General features: G+C 51.1%; 1 protein-coding gene across 1 annotated transcript; it reads right to left on the reverse strand.

Annotated features, from left to right (window-relative positions):
- Positions 1-1,240: 1,240 nt before the first annotated feature.
- Positions 1,241-14,889, reverse strand: bard1 (BRCA1 associated RING domain 1). The gene is made up of 11 exons (XM_066687871.1): positions 14,638-14,889; positions 13,264-13,320; positions 12,673-12,827; positions 11,064-12,061; positions 8,233-8,313; positions 7,802-7,974; positions 3,921-4,047; positions 3,502-3,634; positions 3,062-3,154; positions 2,323-2,420; positions 1,241-2,221 (listed from the first exon to the last, which is right to left on the reverse strand). The coding sequence occupies exons 1-11, from the start codon at positions 14,775-14,777 to the stop codon at positions 1,835-1,837; spliced, it is 2,442 nt and encodes an 813-aa protein (XP_066543968.1). The 5' UTR covers positions 14,778-14,889; the 3' UTR covers positions 1,241-1,834.
- Between the last annotated feature and the right edge of the window lie 2,317 nt (positions 14,890-17,206).

Genomic DNA, 17,206 nt, shown 5'->3' on the forward strand with positions numbered 1-17,206 from the left:
ACGTGTAGATTTACGGACCTTTCCTTTTATTATTCTTGATTCATGGGCATCAAATGAGAAGGGGTATGGGCGGGTATGAGCGGTTTCTACACGCTGGAGAAGAACGGCTTCAGCACTTTAATTCTCCAGCAAAGAGATGGTGAAGATTAGACCCATCCCCCCCTCACCTCCTCCCACCCTTTCCTTTTAACTTCCAATTAATCACAACTCTTAAATCGTCAGGCCTATTAATTGCCTCCGCCCTCGTGGGGGGGGGGGGGGGGGGGCAGGACGGGAATGCAATTTAATGCACAGAGCGGCAATCGATAGCAATTAGGAGCATCCCGACTAATCCTACTGAAAGGCTGTTCCTGGGAGCGGGCCAGACCAGGCTTTGGATCCTTCACTCTGCACGAGAACACAGACCGGACGGACCCATCTCGGACCCGTGCAGCACCGGCCCGGGGGGACGAGGGTACTTGGTTTGGTTTTCCTTCCGTGTCTCGTTCATCGGCCTGGAGAGCGGCGCCGTCTGCTGTTTTGTGTTAAAATGTCGATGCTCGATGACTGGTGGCTGCGAAGTCTGCGCCGGCACATCCAGAGGAGAGGACTTTTATTAACCGCCCCTCTGCGTGGGAAACCAAGCCCCCCCACCAAGACAACGCCGTTTCACTGCAGCAGTCAGGAGACAGAAAATGACTTCCCCACACACATCGGATCAGATTCGATTGTTTATTGTTGAGTAAAGCACACAGAATCAGACAGACGATGCACCGGGGCCCCCGAGGGTCTCCCCTGCCCCCCGCATGCGTCGACCCCAACTTCTCACTCAGCCTGAAATAAACTGCTTTTTACAGCCTAGATTTGAGCAGGAATGCGGAAACTGAAGGCGTTAAAGCCGCGCCACAGCACAAGCAGCTGCTGGACTCACACTGACGGGGGTGCTGAGCTGAAGGCCATGGCTCCACAGGTGTCAGTTTGGCTTCATTGTCACATAGTGTATCGTCTTATACAAAAACAAACCCTAAATCATTGCAGAATTTATAGTTCGGTTCGGTCCATTAGCACCGTAGTTCTCAGCCTCGGTCCTCCAGCTCAGTGGTTCTGCACCCTGGTCCCAGGGGACCCCCAACCCTGCTCTCAATTACTTAATTGAACCCTTAACTCAATTTCCTAAATCAAAGCCTTTTCATTATTGTAAACAGGAGGGGGATTAAACGAAGTAAAGAATTGCAGAAGGAACTTGTCTTATGAAGGAAACTTTTTTTTTTTTTTTTTTTTTTTTAATCAGTTACACAGTTCAAGTCACATCTAAGAAGACTTATGTCAATTAAGATTCAATTAAGTAATTGATGATGAGATGGGAGAATAATCAGCAGGGGAGGAGCCCCTGCCCTGCTGGTTTGTGTTCCAACTGAGCTCTCAATTACTTACTTTTAAGATTCAAATTACTTCAATTAAGGGATCAATTGTGTCACTGATAAAATGTTGGTTCCTTAATAAGAGAAGTTCCTTATTCCATTTTATACTTAACTTAAAACCCCTACTGTTTACAATAATGAAAAGGCTCTGATTTAGGAAATTACTACTTCAATTAAGGGTCCAATTAGGTAATTGAGAGCTCGGTTGGAATGAACCCCAGCAGGGCGGGGCTCCTCCAGGGCCGGCCGAGAGCCGCTGCTCCAGCTGTTCCAGGAAACTGAAAATGAAGTTACCAATGACATCACATTTATAGTGTTTTATTATTATTATTGATTATCATCAACGATTGGAGATTCCAGTATTCAACGATGATGCAACAGAGATCGTCAGAAACAATACACAGTCGGTGCTCAGGCAGAGGAGTTGATGGGGATCACCTACCGGACCCCCCCACTGCGGCAGAGCGCAGAGCCTCAGTGCCCGGTTTGGGTTCGGGCACGGGTAGGAGCCGGAAGGCGGCAATGCAATCCAGCAGCCAGGAGGAGGGCGCCGACCACACCTTGCCCAGGCGGATGCGCGCGGGCCGGTAGGCGGAACGCGGGTCGTACAGGACGTACTGCGTGCAGGAGGCCTGGTCTGAGCCCGGTGCGGCGTGGTAGGCCGCCGTGTTGACCGTCTGCGTGACGTCGCTGTCAGGCTTGGGCTGCCGGGAGAGCAGCCGCCCGCCGCCTTCCTGGACCAGCCGTGCCAGGTCTGCCTTTCCCGGCTGCTGGAAGGAGCCCAGGAAGAAGAAGAGGCAGCCGTCGAAGAGCCGGGGTAGCTGCAAGGATACCAAATCGGCGTCAGAACCGGAGAGGAAGCGGGCTTACAATCAAAAGCACTTGGCGGGAACAGCCTGCGAGAGCATTAGCGTCTCATTACCAGGTTCTCCCGGTTCAGGCGGCTGCGCTGGGGCCCTTCTCCGGCCTCGTACTCCGTCTCCAGCGCCATGACGCCTGCCTTGAGGGAGTCCTCCACCCCTGCAACACAGACAGGGCAGTCTCAGCTCACTCAGCTCTTCCGTACATCACCCCCTCCGCCGAATCCTCGTCTCGGAAAGCCTCGGCAAAGTCGAGTGAGATGCATCGAACCACCGAGCGTTCTTGGGGGGCCCGGGGTGCGCTACACCACACGGACATAAACCGGGGGCCACGGTGGTCTTCACAAGGGGCCGGCTCCCCGCGGGGTCTTCACAGGGGTCCGGCTAAAATAGGGCTACACTGCACCACACCTTTTGGCTTTTAACCCTTCACACTCAGGCCTATTTGTCCCGTTTCTTTCCTGTTTATTTATGCGTGTAGATCCTGGATATTTTGTGCCACGTCTCTCACAGCAAACAACAGAAAGAATTGTGGATATTTGTATTATTAAGCCTCAATCGGCTGACCGAGTAACAAAACTAAAACGCTACTCGGAGGTGTGTGTCACTTCTCAAGGTGTCGAGCTGTGCGTGACCTTGGGCAGAGACTGAAACGGCGGTGGCGTCACCGTACAGATAAATGTATAAAAATAGGAATAACCCCCCCCAGCAGGAAGAACACAACAGACAGCTTGTGCAGGTCAGACGGTCAACAGACAGGAGTTTCGTCTCTGAGCTCGGTACTGGACGGCAGACACTCACACTGGAAGCGCAGGATCCAGCAGCCTCCCAGCAGCCCCAGCAGGCAGCTCAGAGTGGTGGGCATGGGGGCGTCCGGGACCACCATGTGGGTCACTGAGGGAGGAGACAACAGGCAGGGCTTTCAGCAGCTGCTAGGGCCGAGAGACGGAGAGCCAGAAGACTGAAGACAGAAAGAGACGGAGAGAGCCAGAAGACTGAAAAGATAGAGAGAGACAGAGAGAGACAGGGAGAGACAGAAGACTGAAAAGAGAGAGAGAGAGAGAGAGACAGGGAGAGCCAGAAGACTGAAGACAGAAAGAGACGGAGAGAGCCAGAAGACTGAAAAGATAGAGAGAGACAGAGAGAGACAGGGAGAGACAGAAGACTGAAAAGAGAGAGAGAGAGAGAGAGACAGGGAGAGCCAGAAGACTGAAGACGGGGACAAGCGGGAGAGACTCTACCCGAGCTGGAGAAAGCGTCTGTCTGCCGGGCTCCCAGCATCCTCCCCAGCCGGGCGATCTTGGCCAGCTGCGGCTTGGTAAGTCGGCTGCCCAGCACTGTCACCCTGTCCTGAAGGCCGTGGCTCCCAGGGGCCTGGGGGGAGAGCCCAAAGAGATCCTGTACAAACGAACACCTGACTCTACAGCTACAGCTCAACAGCACAGGACCGCCACCGAAGCGCCCGAGAGAGCGGCGCAGACGATGTCACGATCCAGACGCCGGCTAGGTACTCTTCAAACATTGTCTAATGGGCTAAGGGGCAAATGACGTGCATGTCAGAGTGCTGTGTAAACGCACTTCATCCTGGGAAGCCTCAAGGGGGCCAGAACCCAGAGCACGGTGCTGGGAGGAGTGGGGACGGGCCGTGCCGCAGCCCTACCTTGTTCACGTTGGATGTGGGGCTCAGAGGGGAGCGCAGAGCTGTGGGGGTCGGGGGGGCGGACTCCAGCACAGCCTTCATCTCGGCCGTCTCGGCGTAATCCACCGGCCGCAGCCCGAAGATGTTCCTGTAACAGCAGCACACCAAGGGTTAACCGCACCACAGTACATGCCGAACAGGACAGCCACCACTACCATTTCAATCATCCATTATATTCAACATATTCATAATAACTCCGCATAATCTCTGGTGTTCAACTTTGGCCAGACAAACGCAGTACCAGACCACGAAGACCAATCAGATCACACAGGGACAGGAGAAAATCAAAACAAACTTCAAAAAATATCGAAATAAAACTATATTCTTGCAGCCCCATTTTCCTCAGTAGCTACCTACCAAGAAAGCCAGTCAATCAATCTGGGGGTCTAGCAGAAACAGTATTGATCTTCTGCCCTCAGAAACGCAGGCTATTTACTCGGGAGATACACATTAGCTAAAACATACACGACCAGAGACTACACACACCCAGGTCATTTATCAGCGGCGACAGGAGAAAATCCCGTGTGGCTGTGCAGCACAAAGCACAGAGACGGACTCCTCTCTGCCTCCACGTCCCTGGAGGAACAGACTGAAAGCAGTGTCAAGGCACACGAGGCGACGGCCTCCGATACAGTTCTTCCCGGAGCCCATTTCCTGGACGATACCATCTTTTGTGTGCTTTTTAATCACAGCTGATTATGCGCGGGGCTCCGGCAGCCGCACACAGACGCGTGACCGAGGGATCAGAGCGCTTTCACCAGGAGAAACAAAGCCGAGGCAGAAGCATTGTGCCGCCTCCGCTGACCAAAACCGCTTATTGTGTCTCAGCCGGTCGGGGTGTGAAGGGCTGCGGGGGCGGAGAGAGACCCAACAGGCCCGGCCACCCCATCCCACCACCGCTCCTGCCCCAGCCGGCCCGGCACCATCTAGGAAGAGGGTCCGTTGCACGAGCGAGAGCCACCGCTTTCACCCCCCAAACCAACAGTGCGACCCCCAATAGCGCAAACCTGGACAGATACACAAAAACGACAAACTCCCTCCCCGAGATCCTCTCCCACACCGCAGCGCTCGACGAGAGCCTCTCACCGCCCCCCCCAACCCCTCCCCGAGGGCTGCGGATTGACGACGGTAAACCCTGCCGGGGGGGGGGAGCGAGGCGCCGCTTGGACGCCGGGAAACGGAGGGTGACGCCAGGACCATATCAAGCGATTAATTAAAAAGAGGCAGCGGAAAAGAGCGAGAGAAAGGGGAAAAAATATAAACAAATAAATAAATAAAAAGGTTTGGTTCTGGAGATTAAACATCTGCAACTGTGATAAAACCTGGAGGATAATTAATAGGTCCACTGGTCCATAAAATATTTAATTTGAATTCATGAACCCCCCCCCATCCAAGCACACTGCAAACCAACACCTCCCCCCCACACACACCTCCGAGAACAAAGTGCCAGGCGTCAGGTTTAAGACGCACACACACACATCCGAACAAACAAACAAGAGCGAGGTGAACAGAAAGCTGACGAGGCGGCCGTTATTAATGCACCCAGTGCTGGGGGGGGAATCCACAAGACTTAAAACTGACATTTATTCATCAGCTCCCAGTTTAGGAGCACATTCTCCAGGGAAAACAATAAATAGAAACACTTATCCTGCCGTTAGCAGCGGTGGGCCAAGCCGGGGAAGCGCTTTAACCGTGCGGTCCGGCGGAAGAGCAGAGCGAGTATTCTGCCCCCCCCGCACCGCCGTCTCGTGATGCCGGAGAGGCCCGTGCCGGGTTTGCAAAGAAGTCGCGGCAAATAAACAACCCTGGGGAGGCGGCGGTGGCAATCAAGCGCATCCTCCGCCCGAAGCAAAAAAAGGCCTGATTTTAACCATGTGACTCAAGGCGTTTATAACGGGCCGCTACACACATCAGCTGATCGGACAGCGCCAGCACTCGGGGTGGCAGAGGGGCTGCGGTCAGGGGGTTAAACCCATTTCATTACATTCCTGAATATCTAAATAAGTACATAAATAAAGGAAAGGGCGTGACCCCCACCCCCCACCCTGCGTGTTTATCCATCAGACCTACTGAACGCTAACCCCCCACCCCCACACACACACATCCATCTCCGCAGATTGACGGCACAGCCTGCCTCTCGTCTCCCATCTCTCTCTCCCGGCCGGGTCTGTCCGTCTGATGGATGCGCCCTGCTGTGCTCAGCTCTCTCGATGTCTCTGGACGTCCGTCTGTCCCCGTCCCTCCGTCGCGCTTGACTCAATATTGATACAAACGTCACACGGGACCAGGGCCAGGATCGTCCCCCATCGAAATCAGAAGTGACTTTCCAGCTACACCTCAGCTTCAGCTAAACATCTTGAGTTTACTGATCGATTTCTCTCCACTCTCGCTATAAAGCACCGGACTCTGTTTGACTCTAGCTCAGCTCGGGGATAGGGGGACAGGGGACTCCAGGACGGGGGGGGGGGGCGGGGACTCACACAAAACTGCGGACGATGGGACAGGGGACTCACACGATGCTCTGTATATGGGGGACAGGGGACTCACATGACACTCTGCGGACCTGGGACAGGGGACAGGGAACTCACATGACACTGCAGATGAGGGGACAGAGGACTCACATGACGCTCTGCGGACCAGGGCACAGGGGACTCACATGACCAGGGTATAAACACTAAACTAACACATGAGAAGGGGTGTTATATGGTGAAACATCATTGCTCTTCATACTCCTCTTCCTCTTCACTGCTACTCCCTTCTCTGGGTCTCTGCCCGTCAATTAAAAGGATTTCATTGGATTGGCTAGATATTCATAGAGTCACGGTCTGTGGTGGGTAAAAAAGATATAATCTCCAGGAATGATGACAGACCGTAACGTCCTTCCATTGCTCAGTACCTGCACGCCAGCAAAGACGCGATGCAAACAAAACACGTTTCTCTTCAGCAGAATCTCCGCTACGCAGCAAAAATGCACGTCTCCATCGCAAATAGTTTCCCAATAGATTAATACGTTGTAATTGATGCAATTGATGAATGCTTATCTAACACAACAACTTTGTTGAATAAATATCTATGTTAAAATACATTAGAAGCCGTATGGAAATGGCATAATAACAGCAGACCTGTCAACTCTCACGCACCTCGTGTCAGACTCTTGTATTATTGTCACAATTTCAAATTAACTATAAAGGTTGTGACTATTTGTTTATAAAGGAATATTTTGCAATTACATCTGTAATTGACCGACCAATATGTTTTTCTTTTTCATTTTTTATACATTTTCATTCAATTGCAGTTTAGCAATGTGAGCTGCAATGAAAATGCCTTAACGTTAGCGTCCTTGTGGCAATGTTTTCCGGTCACAACAGCGAAATACAAAATGTATAAGACCTACCCATCTAGCTAATTGATACAATCCACTTGACTAAGTGATGGACTCCTCCTCTCCACACCTCACTCAGACTGCCGCTCTGCGTTCGGAAACACACCTGTGCGTTTGAGTTCCAGTGAATACAGAATAAAGAGCAGTGGCTGCTGTGTGTGTGTGTTCATGTGTTTGTTGCTCCTCTTTCCTTTTCTGAAACACTTTGATCCAGGTAATTAAAAAGTCAGTAATTATGACTATGAAAAGTAATTAAAAGTCATTATTTTTCCACATCCTTAACCACCTTACTTCTGCTTCATGGGGACAGGGGACAGGGGACTCACACGACGCTCTGCGGACGGGGGGACAGGGGACTCACACGACGCTCTGCGGACGGGGGGACAGGGGGACAGGGGACAGGGGACTCACACAACGCTCTGCGGACGGGGGGACAGGGGACAGGGGACAGGGGACTCACACGACGCTCTGCGAGGCTCCGCGCTCCAGCAGCACCCGGGCGATAGCGGTGTGTCCGTTCCGCACGGCGTCGTGCAGCGGCGAGTCGTTCTGGTAGCCTGGCGTGTTCAGCAGCGCCCCCTGCTGCAGCAGCACCTCCACCACCGCCTGGTGTCCGTGATTACAGGCCTCGTGCTGCAACGTCAACACATCGAACATCAGGCACGGACTTCAGATCAGGGACTTTGAACCCTGTAAAGCCACGCGAATCAAATATGGTAACTTTTGGGAACGATCTGTTCCATGGCAGTGGTTACAATAACCCTGAAGAGGCTGCTTTTGTTTGTAGGTTTAGCAAGAACCTGAATTTCAAAGCGTATACAGATTGTTCCGACTCTTATCGTCAGGCTTCACAGGGTTAATGGGGTTCACAGCCCTCGGCCTCACACTCACCAGGGGCGTCCAGCCGGCGTGGTCCTTCAGGTTGGGGTCGACTCCGCAGCTCAGGAGCTCCTGCACGGCCGACACGTCCCCCTGCAGAGAAACCAGCAGAGCAGTGAGGTCAGCCGATCCCCGTCTCCGAGAACGAGCTGCAGCTAAACCCTCGGCATGTAGTCTCAGATCACCCCTCCCTCCGCCCGAGTTGCAACCCTGAATGAACCCTTCTGATATTTTTCTAGATCCTCAGCCCTCCAAGCTCCTGACCCCTATAAACAGGAGAGGAGACACGCTTACACAGAGTTTACTCATGTATTACTCTATGGCAGCACATACACAGAGTGAGCGACACTAGGCCGAGGCACCCAGAGAACATTTCTATCGCAAACATATTATACTAAAAATAAATCATTTTCAGCTCTAATAAGATCATAAGACAGTGTCCAGTGGAGAGGAGGCCATTTGCCCCATCGTGCTCGTTTGGTGTCCATTAATATCTAAGTGATCAAGGATCCTATCCCGTCTGTTTTTGAATGTTCCCACATTGTCTCTTCAGCCACATCGCTGGGGAGTTTGTTCAGATTGTGACGCCTCTCTGTGTGAAGAAGTGTCTCCTGTTTTCTGTCTTGAATGCCTTGAAGCCCAATTTCCATTTGTGTCCCCGGGTGCGTGTGTCCCTGCTGATCTGGAAAAGCTCCTCTGGTTTGATGTGGTCGATGCCTTTCATGATTTTGAAGACTTGGATCAAGTCCCCACGTAGTCTCCTCTGTTCCAGGGTGAAAAGGTTCAGGTCCTCAGTCTCTCAGTAGGACATTCCCTTCAGACCTGGAATAAGTCTGGTTGCTCTCCTCTGAACTGCCTCTAGAGCAGCGATATCTTTCTTGAAGTGTGGAGCCCAGAACTGTCCACAGTATCCAGATGAGCTCTAACTAGTGCATTGTACAGTCTGAACATCACTGCCCTTGTTCTCAATTAGTTTTAGCTCCAAGAGCTGTTTCTTTCTATTTCCCTCTTTGCTTTGCTGATCCCTTTCTTAAGATCTCTTTGCAGCTCAACATATTCTTTGTATTGTTTCATCACCATCCCTTTTGTGTGCGCTATACAACATTTTCTTCCTCTTGATATTTTTTGCATTCCTCTATTACAGCATTTTGGCCAGTGTTTTTTTATCCTCAAATTGCAAAGTTTTGGTACAAATTGCTCCTGAGCCTCAAGTAGTATAGTCTTAAAATATAACCATCCATTTTCTACCTCTTCTAAGTGCCGCCTCACACCTTCAAGGTTTGCTTTTCTGAAATTGTAGACCATTGTTTTAGACTTGGACCTTGTTTTTTGAAAGAATGCCTCAAAGCTAACCATATTGTGATCACAATTTGCCATTGGTTCTCTAACTAGTGTCCCACTGACTCTATCTTGGTCATTTGAAAATATCAAGTCAATGCATGCGCTCTCTGGTTGGTTCCCTGACAAATTGAGTTAGAAAGCAGTCATTTACCATCTCAACAATTTCTATTTCTGCTTCTGTAATCCCAACTGGGCTTTCCCAGTGTGTTTGGGAAATTGAAATCCCCCATTATAACAGACACATCCTTGCTACATGCAGTCCTGATTACACTGTACAATGCAGCATCTTGATGAATATCTGAGTTGGGTGGTCTGTAACACACTCCTACCACTAATCCTCCAGATCTTTTGTCCTAAAGTTACTCCCACAAAGATTCTGTTCCGTTACTGGGATCTAATACAAGTTCTTCTGCCTCAATGTCATAATGCTACCCCACCCCCTCTTTGATTTTGCCTGTCTCTCCTAAACTGTGTGTATCCTTCCAACTTGTATTCATCCCCATCGTTTTCTGTCAGCCATCTTTCTGTCACTCCTACAACATCATAGTCACCCGCCAGCACTGTGGCTTCTAGGTCTAACATCGTGTTCCTTATACTCCTGGCATTGAGGTACAAACATTTCAGGACTTTCCTACTAGCAGGTTCCCTTTGTTTTCTTTCCTTAGAGGAACATCTCCCATTGTCAGAGCTCCCTGCCCCCCTGGTTCCTAGTTTAAAAGATTGTCAATTACTCTGCACATACGCTCTCCCAATGCATTAGCCCCCCTTCTGTTTAGATGTAGACCGTCCGGTTTGTACAGGTCCCATCTATCCCAGAAGAAAGACCAATGCTCCATAAACCTAAACCCCTCTTTCCTACACCAAGCTTTCAACCACGTGTTAAACTTTCTAATCTCTGCCTGTCTCCATGGCCTGGCACGTGGTACCGGGAGTATTTCAGAGAAAACTACCATGGAGGTTCTGCTCTTTAGTTTTGTTCCTAACTCTTTAAATGTGTCTTGCAGAACCTCTGTCCTACCTTTTCCTATGTCATTGGTTCCAATGTGGACCATGACCAGTGGATTCCCCCCGGCTTTGGCCAGTAGCTCGTCCACCTGAGCACCAGGCAGGCAAGATACCATGCGGGTCTCCTTGTCACTAGAACACACTGTGTGATCTACGCCTCTAAGAATTGAGTCTCCTACTACATCCCTCTTCTGGGGGGGAGTGGGCACCATTGTGCTCTGGTGCTCAACTGCCCCCCATCACCTTCTGAGCTGTCACTGTCCAACTCAGCTCGGTGACCGGGTCCTGCAGCCCCCGACGGGACGCAGCGGCTCACTGGGCAGTTAGCAGGCAGTGTGGGAGATGTGGGGTGACCCCGGGGGAAACCAGAAGGAGCGGACGGTGGTGACGCACCGCTGCAGTGATGTTACGCACCCCCCCGACCCCCGGTCACGGCACGGCAAGCGGAGCACCAAGGACGCCGGCTGTTCTGACCAGCCGAAGTGACATTGCTCTACCTTGATGGCAGCCAGGTGCAGCGCCGTCTCGCCCATGTGGTTCCTCTTCACGGCAGCAGGGCTGCCCTGGGGGGCGGGGCTCTGGGGGGTCCTGGTGCTGGGCGTGTGGGGGGCCGGCGGCGGGGAGCCCCCTCCTCCCGAGATGCTCTCCTTGGTCAGCCGGGAGGACGCAGGGGTGCGGGGGCTGCTCCCGGTGGTCCTGGCTCTCTTCGGGGATCTCTCTGGGCAGGAGCCTGACACAGGCCTGCGTCTCTTCAGAGCACGGCCCACCGGCCCCTGGACCTGGGCTGGTTCTGTACAGGGGGTCTCGTCGGCAGCACCGGGGCGGCCCGTCTCTGAAGGACAGGACACTGGATCTCCTGCCTGGGGGCAGAGACTCTCGCTCGGACCTGACTCGTGGTCATCCTGCCCCACCACCGGCGTGTCACGAGCAGCCAGGGGTCTCCGTGTCTGCCGGGAGACCGCCCCCCTGCATCCTCTCGCAGGAGTGTCGGAACCGGGCTCTTCCAGGGGTCCGGGCTCCAGCGGAGAGTCGCCGAGGAAGGACACCACTCTTCTTGGAGGCCCCTCTCCCTCCCCCTCACTCCCGGGGATCCCTGTCTGGAAGCCCCACTCCCGGTTCACGTCCTCTAGCCTCTTCTTCTGGTTGACCCGGGTCGAGCCGCTCCGCTTCCGCCGGGGCGCCGGCTTCCTGGGGGTCTTCTTCCTGTTCCTGCTTTTCTGGGGTGTGGCGCAGGACCCCTGGGAGGAGTTGGAGGGAGAGAAGTCGAAAACGGAGACATCTGCACAGCGTGACGGACCCCCAGGCGGCTCCGGGACACCCTTCTCCTCCTGCTCTCCGCACGGCTGCCCAGGTCTCCCGGCGCCGTCCCTCTCCGGCTCCTCCGCCTGGCATCGGACCTTGCGGCTGCGCGGGCTGAACCAGATCCTGAAGTTCTTCTTGTGCTTGAGGAGTGGGGGCCGCCGGGCCTCGGGGGTCGGGGGACGGCACTCTGACACTGGGATGGCACAGAGGAGCAAAGACAGCAAACATTAACGAGGATCCACAGCTTCATTACAAATAACGAGAGAGACGGGCCAATTAACCGCTAACGAACACGGTAATCGGCCTTCACCCTTTCATTAACATGTTGCAGTGAAAACTAATCTACAAAACAAACCGCACAACAATAACTACAGGAGTGACACGTCAGCCCTCCATTCAAATTGTGCTTTTTACAAATGCTGCAATTACTCTCTATAAACATATATTATTTTATTTTTTAATTTTTAGCAGAAGGGTGACTTACAAAAAAGAGCATTATATACATACACACTCCCACACACACACACCTCTGTCTCTGTATATATCTGTGACAGCAGAACGGCTCAGTCTCTGAGGGGCGCCGGACCGCATGTGTGGCACCGCGGGCATCTGACTCGAGCGACACACACGTGCGTTCTGGCATCCATATGTGCAAACAGTTCAAAACATGCAAACAACGGCAAAGCAAGACAATTTTTACAAAGTGTCCTACTTCCATGTTTGTTTTTAATCTAGGCATTTGATTATAATATTTATTGTGTAAGGACAGACAGCTCGCTCGCTCGCTCGCTCTCGCACTCTCACCTGGGTCCTCGGCGGCTTCATGCCGAATCAGGGCGTCCAGTTCCCGGTACAGCTGAGTGATGCTGTCCAGCTGTCTGTGTATCTGGATGTCCTTGACCCAGACGGGGCTGTGACACACACTGCAGCCCTCACTTACACACGCCCCGGCACAGGACCTGCAAACACACACACAACTCACTACACAACCCCAGCACACGACACACACACACACAACTCACTACACGCATGCACACACTACTCTCTGAATTCCCTCAGGGGGCTCAGGTCCTGGGGGAGACCAGCGCTCGTCTGGGCGTAAGGCCAGTGCAGTTTTCAGTGCGTGTGTGCATGTATAAGGTATGTGTGTGCATGTATAATGTACGTGTGTTCATTTATAATGTATGCGTCTATGTATGTATGTATAATGTATGTGTGTGCGCATGTATAAGGTATGCATCTATGCATGTATAATGTCTGTATGTATGGGGTCTCTGCATCTGTTCTGTGGCGTGAGTCCAGCTGTAGTTTCCTGAAGCATCACTAATGACAGCTATGGGGCAGTCGTTACACTGACGTCACTATAAGGTGTGAGGACTTCGATCGGTCACTTACCGGCAGAACACGTGTTCGCACCCCCCCAGACACACGGGCTGGCTGAGGACGTCATCGCTGGGCGGAAGAGGAAGAGAGGAAACACTGGCAAGTTCAGCCGGATTTAACCCTTACAGACGCACTCTCGTACTGAAGGCCCTCTCCAGCGCAAACTGCGGTTAAACAGGGCTGGGCATTGGTGGCGCAGGGGTTCCCAGCCCCGGCCCTGGAGGAGCCCCGGCCCTGCTGCCGTGTGTTCCAACAGCGCTCTCAATTACTTAATTGAGCCCTTAATTGAAGCATTACTTTTCTTACATTTGACTTGTTAAAATTGTGTAACTGATAACAAGTTGGTTCCTTAATAAGATGATTTGCTTATACAATGTTATAATTAAAACCCCTACAGTTTAAAATAATGAAAAGCCCCTGATTTAGGAAATAATTTGTTCAATTAAGTAATTGAGAGCTCAGTTCAGACCAGGAGGGTAGGCTCTCCAGGAGCAGGGCTGGGAGCCACTGGTTTAACCCGATAACTAAACACGGATTAAACAAGCTTTTTCCAACTAAACCCGTGTTCCGCCGCCTGCCCTCCGCTAGATCAATACATGGATATTAGGAAGCAGATCTGAACGCCAAGGATGACCTGACACAGACGATCGTATGGACATGTTGTCTTGTGTCCAGTCCACATGGACACCCCGCCCGCGGGATGATTTTCGAGACAGATCGTTGGATGAAGGTTTCCTGTGACACTGGGGACAGCGGGGAGACTAGGGACGGTGAGGGGACAGCGGGATCAGCGTGGGGACAGTGGGGGGACAGCGGGAACAGTAGGGGAACAGTAGGGGGTCAGCGGGAACAGTAGGGGGTCAGCGGGAACAGTAGGGGAACAGTAGGGGGACAGTGGGAACAGTAGGGGAACAGTAGGGGGTCAGTGGGAACAGTAGGGGGTCAGTGGGAACAGTGGGAACAGTAGGGGGTCAGTGGGAACAGTAGGGGGACAGTGGGAGGACAGTGCGGGAACAGCGGGGACAGTGGGGGGACAGCGGGGACAGTGGGAGGACAGTGCGGGAACAGCGGGAACAGTAGGGGGACAGTGGGAGGACAGTGGGGGGACAGCGGGAACAGCGTGGGGACAGTGGGGACAGCGTGGGGACAGTGAGAGGACAGTGGGGACAGTGTCGCTGTTTCACTCCCTGCAGGCTGACAGCGGCGTGCGGCTCGGACCCGGCCCGGAAGTGCGCTCATGGGCTTCTGTATCATTAATAAAGTAATCGATCAATTAAATCACCCGATCTAGTAATTAAATAACCGGGCCTAGTCTGAGTTACAGTGACAAGACGAGGGAGACAGTCTGTGCTTTAGTCGGAAAATGACTGGTAGCAGAAAAGTTACCATTTGGAGCAAAGCAGCAGGTCTCGGAGCCGCTCGACCGACAGCCGGGTTTCCGTCCAGCAGCGGGCCTCGGTGCCGGTCGCGGAGCGCCGGTCCGCGGGTCCAGAACTGGCCTGATTCGCAGAGCAGCCTCGCAGCATGGCCGGACACTGGTCTATTTACACATCCGGGTCCTGCGCCGCGTCTTCACTTCACATCTCCCGCCACAGCCGACCGGAAGAGGAGGGGCTTGCGGAGCACGGCAACACATGACAGATTCCGCAGGTCTGCGCTGCTCCGCCAATGGGAGCGAAGAGGTTCCGCAGGTCTGCGCTGCTCCGCCAATGGGATCGGTGGGCTTCTGCAGGTTTTAGCAGCACTGCGGCAATCTGCGCAGCAAGACTGCGACCTGTGCGCTGCAACACGCAGTCAGCCAGACTGTAATCCTGAACGTTCACATCAGTTGGCGTCTGATAAAGTGCATTTCTGAAATATCCCCCTGCTTATGATTATTGATATACAAATACATCTGGACTAAGTATGCCCCCTTTTTAATTAAATGTTCAAGTTTGTATTTTCCTCTCTGCACTGTTACGATTGCTTTCACAGCCGAGAAATGTGTGTGCACTGAACAGCTCTCAATCTTTATATATTATCCTTTCACTGCAGGGCATCTGCTCAACCGTGCTCCCCATGTAGGCCATTCATTCCACATTCATTTCATTCTGCTCTTTTCAGAAACGCTGTACAGCTTATTTGCAAGATGTGAAATGTGCTAACACTATAAACGTTGAAATGTTTTACACACACACACACACTATATATATATATATATATATATATATATATATATATATATATATATATATATAATGTGTGTGTGTGTGTATTTGCATGCATATAAATACATATTTTGTGTAGTGAATGTCTTAACAGGAGAAAAGTTACATAACTTCTCTCCACAGCTGTGCAGCGTTACTGAAAGAGGCGATAGAAATGAGCAGAATAAAATGGAATTGAATGTAAAATAAATGGGCTACACATGGAGCACAGTTGACACCAACTTGGCCTCCAGTAATATTCAAACTCATTTCGGTTCCTTTCACTGTTTTTCAATGGCGTTTTACTTCCCGAAAGCAGCTACTAATGTAAATCGATTTGCATCCCCTCTCTCCCACTGACCCGCTGGAATAAACCATTCAAAACACCATTCACTGTATCACAGAGGTTATCATTGCGAATCTCACTGAAATCAGTTTCATTCCCACATTGACATCTACATCGCCAATAAACAATATCCCTGTCTACAACAGTGCTCTAAAAATAGCAACTCGGGTCACCCCCACTCCGTGCCATGAATAAATACCTTTACAACGGGGTGTCGGAGTAAAGAGGATTTAAATGGTCCACTTCTGGTGAAGCTGACTGAAATATTAAAAAATAACACTTACCCAATCTTTATAGGCTCCACATTCTGCCATTTACTACAGAACAGGGACCATTAGAAAAAGCACTGTGTTGTGACTAGAGGCCAGCAGAGTCAGATCTTCCATTAGGAGCACATAGTGACACACCGGCAGCAAGGCACACCTGTGCTATGCACACCTAAAAGGGCAAACATGGAAGTATCTTGGAAAATGAACAAGATGTGGCAAATGTTCTAAATGAGTATTTCACAGAGGTTTTTACAAAAGAAAAAACAGATGACATGCCACAGGTTAACAATCAGTCCAGTCAAACCCTAAGAGATCAGGATAAATGAGGAGGAGGTACTAAAGGGACTAGCAGAATTAAAAACCAACAAATCACCTGGGCCAGATGGGATATTTCCAACAGTACTTAAAGAAATTAGGGAAATTATTTATAGGCCGCTAATCAAATATTCCAAATGACACTTAGAACAGGGGATGTGCCAAATGACTGCAAGACAGCAAATGTCATACCAATCCACAAGAAATGGGGCAAAACTGAGCCAGGAAATTACAGACCAATCAGTCTCACCTGCATCACCTGTGAAATGTTGGAAAAAATGATTAGACAGAAAATAGAGGAGCATCTTAATGAAAAATATATTCTTGGAGATGGTCAACATGGGTTTAGACGAGGCAGATCATGTCTTACTAATCTATTAGAATTTTTTGAACATGCAACTGCAGCTGTAGATCAAGTGAAAGCATATGATATGATATACTTAGATTTTCAGAAAGCTTTTGATAAGGATCCACACCAAAGACTGATCCTCAAATTGGAAGCTGTAGGCATTCAGGGTAATGTAAGTAGATGGATTATGAACTGGTTGATGTCTAGGAAACAGAGGGTGTCGATTAGAGGAGTCGCTTCTAACTGGAGTGAGGTTGTTAGTGGAGTTCCACAGGGATCAGTACTAGGGCCTTTGCTTTTTCTAATCTATATTAATGATCTGGACTCTGGGATAGTTAGCAAACTTGTCAAATTTGCAGATGATACTGAAATAGGCGGCTCAGCGATACAATCTCTACAGCACAGGCTATTCAGAGGGACTGAGATAATATTCAGTTGTGGGCGACACCTGGCAGATGAAATTCAATGTGGACAAGTGCAAGGTAATACA

Source organism: Amia ocellicauda, chromosome 16, assembly GCF_036373705.1.
Source record: "Amia ocellicauda isolate fAmiCal2 chromosome 16, fAmiCal2.hap1, whole genome shotgun sequence".
NCBI classification, from domain to species: Eukaryota; Metazoa; Chordata; class Actinopteri; order Amiiformes; family Amiidae; genus Amia; species Amia ocellicauda.